General features: G+C 41.9%; 1 protein-coding gene across 3 annotated transcripts in view; it reads left to right on the forward strand.

Annotated features, from left to right (window-relative positions):
• The window catches only part of MRTFB (myocardin related transcription factor B), a 1,455,416-nt gene that overhangs the window by 778,829 nt on the left and 663,111 nt on the right, over positions 1–13,476 (forward strand). For all 3 annotated transcript variants that reach the window (XM_044089410.1, XM_044089411.1, XM_044089412.1), the window contains exon 3: positions 7,638–7,693. In XM_044089410.1, coding sequence (XP_043945345.1) covers positions 7,638–7,693 — 56 coding nt within the window. The remainder of the gene's footprint in view (positions 1–7,637; positions 7,694–13,476) is intronic.

Below are 13,476 nucleotides of genomic sequence, written 5' to 3' on the forward strand. Positions count from 1 at the left end.
TGGCATAATGCAGTTCAGAGAGTTGTTTTCTTACCTGGAGGATGGGATTGGGATGGGACACATGTGGGCTGACTCTGCAAAATTTAAATTATGCCGCCATCTCTGTTATCTTCCCTACTTCCTTCCGAGTCCAACACAAACAGGCAGTGGGCAGGCAACAGCAAATCATACAGTAACAGCAGCATATAATTATTTTCTCAGATAGTCCCAGGCTCCAGCACGAACAGCAGCATTCTTTCTCGGCCCTCGGGCAATAAGTCCCAGTCCAAATTAAAAATGAATGGCAGGCAGGCGGCAGCTAAGTGTTTCTGTTTGAATGGGATTGGCGGCAAGCTTTTCAAATGCAGCAACAGCTTGCAGCCAGCCGGAAATGATGACGCGAGCTCAAGGAGCTCAATTCCGACTGGCTGGTAGTGCTGACGGAGCTGACGTCATTGCGCACGTGATGACGTCAGCTCCGACAGCGCGAAAATAAAAAAAAATAAAAAAATAAGGCAAAGAAATCGGAAATGAAGGGGTGCCAATCGGGAATCGTGGCACCCCTTCTTTTGGACCCCAAAATTCGGTAAAAACCGAATAATTCGGGACGGTTGGGAGGTCTGATTTCCATTCCTATTGTATTCCTTGCCTAGGCCCAGACCACGACGTCACAGGTTGTCGGTTTTGTGCTAGGTTTAATAAACGAACTATCAAACACCGTTTTGACTTTGCATGTCATTTCTTTGGTAGGAGATTCAATTATATCATGCTGTCGGAGCAGCCGATGACCGACATACATAAAAAACGCAAGGATAAGGACAGGCAGCCTAGGAACAAGCCAGACTCCGAGGCCTCTGCTGGGCCTGTCTCTGGTTCTCCGGTTTTCAGTGAGGCGCTTACGCAGCCCCTGACGACCGCAGAACTAGAACCCCAGACAGCTGTGGATTCTCAAGCGGAGTCTACTAGGCCGACGCAGCCATCTTCCGACACTGGAGCAGAAGTAGACCCCGGTACAGTGGAAACACCTTCGGTTGCAGATGGTGTCTTCAGACCGACTACACTCACCATTAAATCCTATGCTAAGCTTAAAACACCTTTAAAACCTAAGAAGACTGTACATCAGTCTACAGTTCAAGGCCCCATGCCTAAGAAACAGATGCTTAAGATGGCTGAAGATTTGATTACCCTAATCAGGGGTTCCCATCCCCCTCCTGATAAAAGACCAGGACAAGAGGAGGATTATGCTTCCTCTGACCAGGTTTCAATTTCCTCAGATTCTTCTGAGGAACAGGATTACACTTTTCCACCTTATGAAGATTCTGATGCTGAAGACTCTATTCCCTCAGCATCTCCCCCTGAAGACTACTCCTTTGGGGAAACTTTACATACCTTGAGGGAACATTTCCACTGGGAAGGCCAGGACTACTCTGACTCTAAGAAAAGGCTCCGAGAGTTCCTTTTACTTCCCCAGCACAGACCTCTTGCTATCCCTCCAGTTTTAGATACTGTGGATGATGTTTACTTGGAGTCTAATTTAAATCCAGACTCTCTACCCCCTGCTCCAGCCAAACCAGACAGATACTACAGAGTTCCTGACTCACACAAATTCCTTTATAAAAGCCCTGTGGCTGACCCAGAAACAATTTCCCAGGGTCCTAAGGGAGCTAAAGCTTCTATGGCTAAAAATCCTGTACCCTCTGAAAGGGATTCCAGAGCCCTAGATAGATGGGGAAAGAAAATATACACCTCAGCAACTCTGGCTATGAGAGCATTAAATTGTCAGTTTCACATGCTGAAATATCAGCAATTCCTAATGTCTCAATTAAAACAAAAAATGAGCACACATACTGAACAGTCTGAATTCAAGGAAATGCAGGATCTGTTGCATGCAGCTGAACAGGTGGGCAGACATACTTTACAATGTGGATTTGATTCGTTGGAAGCTTCCTGTAGAGCAGCTGTTACTGGCTCTGTCATACGTAGACATGCTTGGTTAAAAGAACAAACCCTTCCTGATCATGTCAAAGCAAAATTATTGGATGCACCTTTACAGTGGGATGTATTATTTGATGTCAAAGCAGAAGAGGTTTTAAAGAAAATGGAGGATAAGGCAAAGTCTATGCAAGACGGTCAAGGATTTTTTGCAGGTACACCCCCCTCGTTTCAGCAGAAATTGGCCAACAAAAAAATGGTCCTTTCCAGCTTCTGACAGATCACAGAGGGGCAAATACAGACGTCCAAGGGGCAGAGGTCAGTCACAAGGCCCTTACAAACCTCGCCAATGGGGTACTGCTACCCAGAAAGCAGGAGAAGACAGGCCCCAAGCTAACAGAAGGCAAACACAATGACTCAATCCTCAAACTACCAAGCAAATCTCTCCTGGCAGCTCCCTTGGGAGGAAAATTAGCATTTTTTGCAGACAACTGGCACATCATCACAAAAGACAAATGGGTCCTAAACATTGTCTCTCAAGGATACAGATTCCACTTTCATACCTTACCAAGGATAAAAGGAATGCCAAACCTGCCACCAAATCAATGGGCAGAGGCACAAAAACAAATTACAGCTCTCATGGACATGAGAGCCATTCAACAGATACCTACACAAGAGCAAGGACAAGGATTTTACTCAAGACTCTTTCTAGTTCCAAGAAAGGACAAAGCATAGAGACCCATTCTGGATCTTTCTATTCTGAACACCTATCTGCAAGTACCAAAATTCAAGATGCTAACACTACAGCAGCTTCTTCCCATGCTGGGCAAGAATGCTTGGCTAGTAATGTTGGACCTCAAGGAGGCATACCTGCATGTCCCTATCAGACAAAATTGCAGAAGATACCTCCACTTCATTGCAGGTTCAACGCATTATCAATTCTCTGCACTGCCCTTTGGCTTATCTACTGCGCCCAGGGTGTTCACAAAATGCCTGGCACCAGTAATTGCGTACTGCAGACAAAGAGGAATTCAAATATACCCATACCTGGACGACTGCCTTATTCAAGCAGAAAGCAAGGACATTCTTTTAAAGCATCTGGCATTTGTCAAACACCTTCTAAGTTGCCTAGGGTACACAGTAAACGAAAAGAAATCAAAACTAATGCCCTCACAAAACATAATATTCCTGGGTGCCAGCTTGAATACAATGGCCCAGATGGCTTTTCTCACGCCAGACAAGCAACAACAGCTGACTCAATATTACAAAATAATGGCAACAAAGACCCAACTCCCTGCAAGAAAAATTCTGCAGGCCTTGGGATTCATGGCATCTTGCATACTACTAATACCATTTTCAAAACTGCATATGAGGAAATTACAATGGTACCTGAAAAGCGTATGGACTCAACACAGCCACAGCTTGGAGACAATGATACCACTCATTCCCTGCCTTCAACAGGAGTTTCTTTGGTGGGCACAGGCATGTCACCTCAACAAGGGTCAGCCTTTCACCTTACCCACAGCCAGGCAAACTATGACAACTGATGCATCGACTATGCCTGGGGAGCACACATGGCAGGACAGTGCATTCAGGGCAAATGGACTACAGATCAGAGGCATCTGCATATCAATCAAAAAGAAATGCTAGCAGTACAGAATGCCCTAACAGCTTTCAAGGACCTCTTAAACCCAGGACAACTTATAATAAAGACGGACAATACCACAGTAATGTGGTACATAAACAAGCAAGGGGGCACACATTCCTACCCTCTATGCAGGCAAGCAATGACCTTATGGAACACTGCACTGTCTTACCAGGTTCAATTACAAGCACAATTCCTGCCAGGAAAGAAAAACACATTGGCAGACGACCTAAGCAGAAACATCATGGATCCACACGAGTGGAAACTAGATCCACAAGTATTTGCAATGATAGCTCAAAAATGGGGACGCCCAGACATAGATCTGTTTGCAAGCCCCCAAAACTACCAACTTCAAAAATTTTGCACAAGGACATTCCATCCACAATCTTGGAAATTGGACACTCTCTCATTCAGTTGGAAAACATTAACAGTGTATGCCTTTCCTCCACTACCTCTTCTAGCAAAGGTACTCCTGAAAGTCAGATTAGAGAGGCCACAAATGATACTCATTGCACCAGACTGGCCACGCCAGCATTGGTATCCAATTCTAAAGTACATGGCCCATGGCCCACCATGGATTTTACCACAAATTCCTCACCTGCTCACCCAGCGAGACAATCAGATTCTACACAGCCAGCTCAAGACTTTAAACCTGGCTGCATGGCAAATTACCTAAACAACCAGCCAACACCTCTATCCAAAGCTGTTATGGATGTCATTCTGGAGGCCAGGAGGCCCAGCACCAGGAAAACCTATTCAGAGAAATGGAAAAGATTTTGCGCCTGGAACCAGGCTAAAGGCCAAAATCCCCTTGATCCAAACATTCCTCAGGTTCTACAATATTTAACTGAGATGCTGCACAAATGACTTTCCTTTTCATCTATTAAGATCCACGCCTCAGCAATTTCAGCTCATTACAACACGGATCCTCCTTTATTCTCACATCCACTCCTAAGAGGGTACCTCAGAGGGGCTAAGAACATAAGACCGCCAAGGAGAGCACCAACACCTACTTGGGATCTCAACTTTGTTCTGGAAAAGCTTACACTGCCGCCCTTTGAACCAGTTTTTTCAGTTGATTTAAAATTTCTTTCATGGAAAACTGCCTGCTGCTAGCAATAACCTCAGTTAGAAGAGTCTCAGAGCTACAGGCACTAATGGCAGTGAAGCCTTTCCTCATTTTTCATCAAGACAGAGTCTCTCTATGAACTAACCCTACCTTTATGTCAAAGGTGGTATCCAGTGTGGCCCTAAACCAAACCATTCATTTGCCCACCTTTTTCCCAAATCCCCAGAACAAAGGAGAAAGACTCCTTCACTCTTTGGACATTCACAGGCAATTACGTTACTACTTGGACAAAACTAAGGCTTTCAGAAAAACTGACCAGCTCTTTGTAGCCTATGCGACAGGATCACAAGGCAAAGCTGTCTCAAAACAGACTATTTCTAAATGGATAGGGCATTGCATATGTTTCTGCTACACGCATCATGGGAAACGGTACCTGCTAACATTAGGTCCCACTCCACCAGGGCTACAGCTACATCAGCAGCCTTTCTCAGGGGAGTGCCAACCAAGGATATTCTGGAAGCTGCAACTTGGAGTTCAGTGCACATCTTCACCAAACACTATCACTTACCTCTATATTCTAAGACTAGAGCTGGTTTTGCCACTGCAGTTTTGCAGGGCCTACTAGCTTCTTCTAACCCTGCTTAACTCCACCTCCCATCCTTAGCTTTGGGATTCAACCCAAGTGTGATGACTGCAGCAGGGTAACACGATGAACATAGTAAAGTTTTGTACCTACCATAAATGTAGATGTTCGAGTGTTCACCCTGCTGCAATCCAGGTTACCCTCCCTCCATCCCCTCTGAATTAGCTGAACTTATCTATACCACTCTATCCTATACAACCTCTGTGGTGTATTTGCTTGTCCCTAAAGGTATTGTTTTATTTTTATCTAGCTATATATATATATATTTATTTTGCCTACCTGTTGGGGGCACCTGACATCTGGGGCAAGAAAAACTGAAGAAAATGGCATCGGCTGCCTCTTATATACCCCTGGCGCACTGACGTCAGGGAAGAAACGACAGCAACCGACGCCGGACCAAGACTTTTAATTCAGGCCGACTGCGGGACCGCCTGATGGCAGGATAACCCAAGTGTGATGACTGCAGCAGGGTGAACACTCGAACATCTACATTTATGGTAGGTACAAAACTGTACTTTACATACAGCTATCACTTAAGTAGGTGTTTAGTTAAAGGTTTCTTTATGACAGTACGGAGTTATTGATTTTGCCAGGAGTGCAGGCAGTCTGCATTACTATTTTCCTTTAGCAAGTTTTGCATTTTTAATGGAAGAGGTGTTGATTGTCAGCAAGGAAGCAATTTTTAGTACTATGCAGGTTTCATCATGAGTTGTACATATGTTGTATAATATTTGCATGTTGCTCATCTTTTCTTTACATGAAATCTAAGAGCTTCATCACGTGGGCTTCAATTAGTTGCTGATAATTCACACAAGAGTTCTAATCTATCTTACTGGTGCTTTGTGTGCTGCCTGGAATGGGTCATCATACAACCTCCATGAGACATTTCCACAAAGACAGAGCACAAGTCACTAGCCTTTTTCTGACATTGTCATACTTTTCCAAGAAGAGATGCCTTCTGTTTTTAGCGTAAGTGCTGAGATGTCATGATTTATATATTTTTTTGCTTAATCCAATCATTGGGTCACCACTACTGAATGAATTCACCCAGTGATCCTGTGTCTTGAACTGCCACATCAGGAGTAGTGATGTCACAAAGCAAGAATTACTTGACTTTACACAGGGAGTATGAGAAGCAAAATGAGAAAAAAGTTGTTGTGTGCTCACAGATGTTCCTAACATAAGGCATTATTTAGTGCCTCTCCCAAGCTATGGCAGAACTTTGTGTGTTGCAGTTGTTGGAATTTGAGCATGACTGGTGATCACTAAATACATGAAGATGTTTATCATTTGGTGTTTGTGTGACACACCAGGGCTGACTGGTGAGCAGGGCCGGCCTTTAGTCTAATGGTGCCCTAGGCAAAAGGGCTCCACAGCGCCCCCCTCACACCACTCAGTGCCCCATCCTGGCCTATCTACACCATCTAGATTACTGGAAATGTTCCCCTAATAGAACGGTGTCCTAGGTGGACACCTAGTTGGCCTATGCCTAAGGCCGGCTATGCTGGGGAGCTCTTCTCCTTGTAGAAAATGAAACCTGTGTGGTTGTGTAGCTGCATTAAAAACTTTCAAAAAGATACTAACTACATGAGAGGAGTCATGGCTAGATCAAGAGAAATATGACTATACAAAGAATTTTTATGGTACTTTGACCTTTACTGTTAGGGAACGCTAATGGTGGTAGTAGGCAATTGTATGAACAGCAAAACTGTTTCCAGTAACTCTGTAATATTAAAATACCACAGGGAGAAAGTACATGAAATGTCACCTTCTCTAATAGTCAAACAGTGTTTGTAGCAGCACCAGAGCTAAAGAACTGCATTGGTGTCACCTCTTCTGTGTAGTTGTTCTGTTTGTTTCAGCCTCTGTGTGATTTTTTTTTTTTGGGGGGGGGCAGTAGATGTTTAATTGAAATGTAATTACAGGTATATGTTTTCTAAGGGTCTTACTATCCTCTTTTAATGTCAAACTGAAATTGAAGAATATGATTTGTGTTATTCGTGGTGCACCTTATTGGGCTTTACTTAAGAAGGAATTTTGTGTGTGTGTGTGTGTGTGTGTGTGTGTGTGTGTGTGTGTGTGTGTGTGTGTGTGTGTGTTACGTGAGGGATTCCATTAGACAGCCACAGCTTTGTTTGTAGTCGTATACAGAATACGGACCACGTTAATTTGGATGTCCTTTGTTTTTCCGTAAGACCATCACACTGGTTGGGGACTCATCCTGTTTTAACGGTGGGCAGTGGAGACTAACAATCTTAGTGATGGTTGTGCAGTGAGCTGTTTTCCTATGGTTATGTGACTTTGTGTTTATTATGGAAGACATTGCCTGTGACGTGTAACTGTTTGCCTAATGTTCCTCTCTTTTTCAGCCCTCAAGAGCCCAGCTGCTTTCCATGGGCAGATCAGGAGTTTGGAACGTGCTAGGGTAAGGATGGATTATCATTTTATGCATATTACGTATGCATTTCTTTAACATTTGTTAGAATTTTACATTTTTCACAGTAATTACGAGTTAATGGGTATTAGTGATTGCAGTAAAAAAGAAGGGGAAGGAAAAATAAAAAGGAATAAGGTGACAATAGCCACTACCAAACTGAAGATTGTAAAACTGAGACCAGTCCATGTACAAAATTCTCTTTCTGTTAGTATATATCACATTGAGCTGAAAAAAAAAACAACAGTCTACCACTGAGCCAAATACTGGTAAGGGAAAAGGAAAGGCTTTTCAGTTTTCTGCTATACATCATGCTGTAGCCATAGTTGCCAATGTTTTCATTACTTGAATTCATGTCATTCTAACATAATGTGGCAAACAAAAACATTTCTGGTGTACCAGGAACTAGAATTTTCAATATTGAATAAATCAGTTGTTCGGTTCTGTGCCATATCCTCCAAACTTTTAGTGTACTCCTACCAACAATGATATAAGTCAGCTTTTGCCTTTTCACAATGACATGTTCCAGTCCCAACAAGTACTATATGTAAATAGCTTAATAAACTTAAACCCATAACCCCTGCAGCAGACAAACTGCCTGCTAAATACCTCAAAATCGCAACTGAAGATATATTATACCCAGTCTCTTTACTAATCAATCGCTCTATCTTTGAACAACATATCCCTGCTTTCTGGAAAATGTCACACACAATACCATTACAGAAAGGTGGAAACTTAACTAACTATCAAATTATCAGCCCATAGCTATCCAATCACCTTTATCAAACATTTTCAAAAAGTGCATACACACTCAAATCCTAAACCATCTCTTACCCAACAAGCTTCTTGCAAATAGCATGGATTCTGCCCTAATCACAGCACTACCACAGCCCTTAGCTTCACTAATACTATTAATCAACACTGGAACAAAGGCAACGTTGTATCTTCTGTCTTTCTAGACCTCTCCAAAGCTTTTGATACTGTCTCCCATAACAAAATTTTAGCTGTTGTATCTTTACTCAGTCTAAGCTATGCCACTCTTGCATGGTTCCAGGACTACTTATCAGATTACAGACAAGCTGTAAAATGGCAAGATAACCTTTCTCCTTTGCTACCTGTTACTTTAGGTGTTCTGCAAGGGTCTATCCTTGGTCCCCTTCTCTTCAGTTTATTCACCAACAACCCTCATACTGCCACCCTTCATGCTACATTGGTCTAATATGCAGATGATTCATCCCTAATCTGTTCAGTCCAAACATTCCAGCAGCTTCAAAAAATAACTCAAGAATCCTTTACTGCAGTTGAAACATAGCTATCAGATGCACAACTCATACTCAACCCAAACAAAACTAAGCTGATACTATTTCATCCCACAGAAGCTACAGATCCGATCTTTTCATTCAAAATAATTTCAAGCAACAAAACCCCTATTACACCAGTCCCCCAAACCAAATTTCTAGGTGTTATAATAGATCAAAGCATGAAGTTTGACCTACGTATTGCACAAAGAATAAAAAAAGTTCACAAGAGAATTGGAATGCTATACAGATGCAAGAAATACCTTTCCAATAATACTAAAACCATTATTGTCAGAACCCACCTAGACTCCACACTTTCTCTATGCATCCCCCATATTCACAAATCTCAACAAATCTGACTTGGCCAAAATAAACACCTATCACAATAAAATAGCAAAGTTTGCAACAGATTCAGCCTTTAGGTCTTACCACCGCCAGGCCCTTAAACAACTATCTTGACTAGAACTACCCAACATGCTCACCCTTAACCAACTTACTATGGCCCATCAAATATTTTACCAACCTGAAAAAAAAACAGCTCTACAAGGCCTATTAAATCAATACTCAAGTAACCACTTACTACGATCCAGTAATACATCTCTAATGGACATTACCACAAGTAAAAATAGCTCTAGTGACTCCCTGTACTCCAGCTACATTGCAAAAATTTGCAGTGCCATACCCTTTAACATAAGAACTACAGCTGACAAAGCCAACTTCAAAACATTCTCAAATCCCATTTAGCTTAGCTCATGGATACGCATCTGTTCCGACCTGGGCTAAACTACTTATACAACATATACAGACTTTTTTGCAACACAAGTGGCCTACACAGAATGAAATACCTAGAATGTTATTCACATAAGGCTAACACTAACACTTGTGTCTAATAATAGTTTTTTTTCCACTGTAGTATATACACTGTCTTACAACATTTCACTACCCCTAAAATCAAATCCTGTATTAGTATACAACATCAACCTTATAATTTAATCAGTGAAACAGTTCTTGTGTTGACTTACCTTGCTTGAAAACTAAGCTATGCTGCTCAAGATTACATATACACGTCTGACTCAACTTTTGTTTCTTCTATTTTTATTCTTTCTTATCTCAAAGTGTTATCACTGCCACTTGTGCATTTGAATGCATCTCAGTCTGCTCTGTAATATGCTATGTATTACTATATATAACTACCACTAATTGTAACCACTGCAAATTGTGCATGACAACAATTTTATAACCTACTGTAATTCATTCTTCCTATTTTTTTATAATTTTGTATTGTTAATAATGGTGCTTTTCTCCCCAGGCCTCCTCTGAAAAGGGGCAGCCTGCCCAGTCAGACTTTACCGGTAAACAAACGTAAAGTAAATAAATAAATTAATTAATGAATTAATTAATTAAATAAAATGTTCCATAATGTGGAAGGTAAAGAGCTGTATTCCATGCAAAGTCTTGTAATGTACTGAAGCTTTCTGTGCCAATTGGTGACTAGTAGTCACGTTCATAAAATTAGATAGCCAAGTATAATTCTCAAGATGAACTTTCAGCGCTTTCTCCCAGTTCAGTTTACAAGGGCATTTTTTGATGCATTATGCTTATGGTCTTGTATACCATGATTTTTTTTTCAGAACTGGGTATTATAATCTGTTCTTAACATTTGGTAAGTACAACTGTAACACTTTTCCTATTAAACTTTGATATATGGTCAAGTCTGTCCCTTGAATAACCAATTCTCATTAACATACTTGTATGTTGCCTGTATTGGGGCTTCAGATAAGAAAAGACAAACAGTAGCATTCACAGATGAGTTTCTTCTTAATCCATACAAATTTCAATTGGGTAGTTGGATAGTTGGAGTTTTCATCACACTCTGTCCTAGAGACTACTGCCAAACTTTAGACAAAGCCAAATGTCTTCCCGTCCAACAACGTGCCAGCCTACTATTCGGTTCCCAGCTTTACAATCTACCCTTAGGGAGGAGACCTCCCCTCAACACCTGCATACAATCTTAGAAATTATATCCTCTCAGAGTATTAACTGCAAACACCAAAAATGAGACCTCTTTGTACTGATCAGTCATTCTCTGTTTTTGGCCTTAAACTGTGAGAAGGCCTCTCCCATCGCAGACATTTCTTCTTACCCACCATTCCACTCCCAACTTAAAACTCACCTCAATCTCTAGCTAAATGCAGTTGCTTTCTTTCAGGACATGTCATCTAAACACAGCTAACACTGTTATCACTCCAATGTCTTCTTACTCTCTGTTCTGTACTGTCCAGTGTCTCCAAAATAATGTTTAAGTCCTGTACACTAGTTAAGCACTGGTGTCATTCCATGCAGATATTAATACTGTAAATAACCGACTTCTGCTTTACTGCATTGCTTCTGCTACTCTTAAGGTTTTATACTTGTCTTAGCATACTTTCTTTGTACTCCTGGGCTAAGACTGAAATTGATCTATAGGGATCAGTGCTCTACCTCAGTTACCAAATTTGACTAAGTAATTAAATAAATAATCTCTAAAAAGATTTACTTCAAAATGGATGGATTGAATTTCTGTAGTCTGGATTCCTGATATTGATTCACCCATGTGGAAGAAGTATCTGGCTGCCTGATACTGATTCACCCATGTGGAAGAAGTATCTACCTTCCCACAGTTCAAAACAGTAGATGAAGATCCAGCTTTCCCAGAGGTTTAGGGTCTACTGAACATTTAGTTGTTTAGTGTTTTTGCAGCTGTCTGTAAGACTTAGTCAACGTTTGCCTTTTCAGCATTTGTTTTCTCCTTACCCATAAGATTTATTGACTTGAATTAGTATGTTTAGAGTTGCATGAGTGTGGGGGGTACAGGGGACTTCCCCCTGACACCACTGTGTTTATGAATAGCAGTTTATTTCCAGGTTACACTGTTTTTCCCATTCTTTCAAGCACTGCTCATCTTAATGTGAGGTGAAGTGTGGCATTCAAAAATCAGTCACGTATGTTATTCAACCACAGAAGACAGTAGATTATTTCTAAGTGCCTTATTTTCACAAATCCATTTGTACTTCTGATTATCATAGGAGAATACCATTCATACCTATTCATCAAACAGCAGAGGTTTCTAGGCATGGAAAAAAAGAGATGTTGTTCCAGCTACCCCTCACATGCCAGATGCTGATATGGGGTCTCTATTAGTTTGCTGAAACATATGTTCAGCAAACGCCTCTTCGTCGACATGTATTCAGTGAAAATCACTTCTGTGATTTGCTGAATTTTCCAAGGGGAATGAAACAATTGCACCACAACACAACTGAACCCACAAGTGACTAAATCAAATCCATCCAAGTGGGGGTCTGTGCCCCCCAACTATATATACCAACTGTGAGATCGCACTACAGTGGGAAAAAGGGCAAAGTTGTGTAGCTGGCCAACTACTTCATTGCCCTTGGAAAATTCAGAAAATTGTGGAAATTATTTTCACTGAAGAGGTGTTCGGTGAAGATAAGTTTCAGTGAACTAATATACACTGCTGATGTGAATGATTTGTGCTCAGGTGAAATAGAAACTCCACATCAGGGCAGTCTCAAATAAGGGATTAGGCTGCTTTAACATGTACAGAGTATGCCATAATACACAGTTGTTCAGATGTCCACATTAGATGACAATGGTTTCTGTGCAGGGAACAGATGTTCATCGTGTTTCACTGTTGCAGTCATTACTCTTGGGGGTTATCCTGCTGGCAGGCTACCCTCAGTCGGCCAGAATTCCAAAGTCTAGGTCCGGCATCGGTTGCTGTCGCCTCTTCCCTGACGTCAGTGCGCCAGGGGTATAAAAGATGCAGCCGAAGCCATTTTCTTCAGTCTTTCTTGCCATACAGTGCCCAAAGTAAAAGCAGTTCGCAAGTGCTGGTCGGCCGACCCCTGAGATTTTCAAATCCGAATTTCAGAACCGAAGTCTTCATTAAAGCTAAGTACCCCATTGGGGAAACTTTTTTCTTGCTCCAGCCCTATGTCAGAAAAAGTTAACAATTGTATTTCTTGTGGGAAGCAAATACCTCATAAGGATTTTCACTCTTACTGTATTCCTTGCCTAGGCCCTGATCACAATGTTGCTAGCTGTCAGTTTTGTGCTAGATTTAACCAACACACTATTAAGCGTCGGTTTGATTTTGCATTTCATTACTTTGGCCAGAGATTTAATTATATAATGCCATCGGACCAGCTGACAACCGGAGTTTACAAAAAATGCAAGGACAAGAATAAGTATAGGCATCCGAGGTCCAAAACCGACGACGAGGCCTCTGTTAGGCCAGTCGCCGGTTCTCAGTGAGGCGCTTTCGCAGCCCCTGGTGCCCGCTACCTCAAAGCCACAGGCCGCCACCGACTCCCACGTAGAGCCGACTGGGCCTCTGGATACTCAAGGTATTGGACACTCGGAAATCATTCCCTCAGATGGGTCCGGAGCCGCTGAGCAGGCATTGACTTCTGAGGG

The sequence above is a fragment of the Protopterus annectens genome, chromosome 12.part0, assembly GCF_019279795.1.
Source record: "Protopterus annectens isolate FY-2018-M chromosome 12.part0, PAN1.0, whole genome shotgun sequence".
NCBI classification, from domain to species: domain Eukaryota; kingdom Metazoa; phylum Chordata; order Ceratodontiformes; family Protopteridae; genus Protopterus; species Protopterus annectens.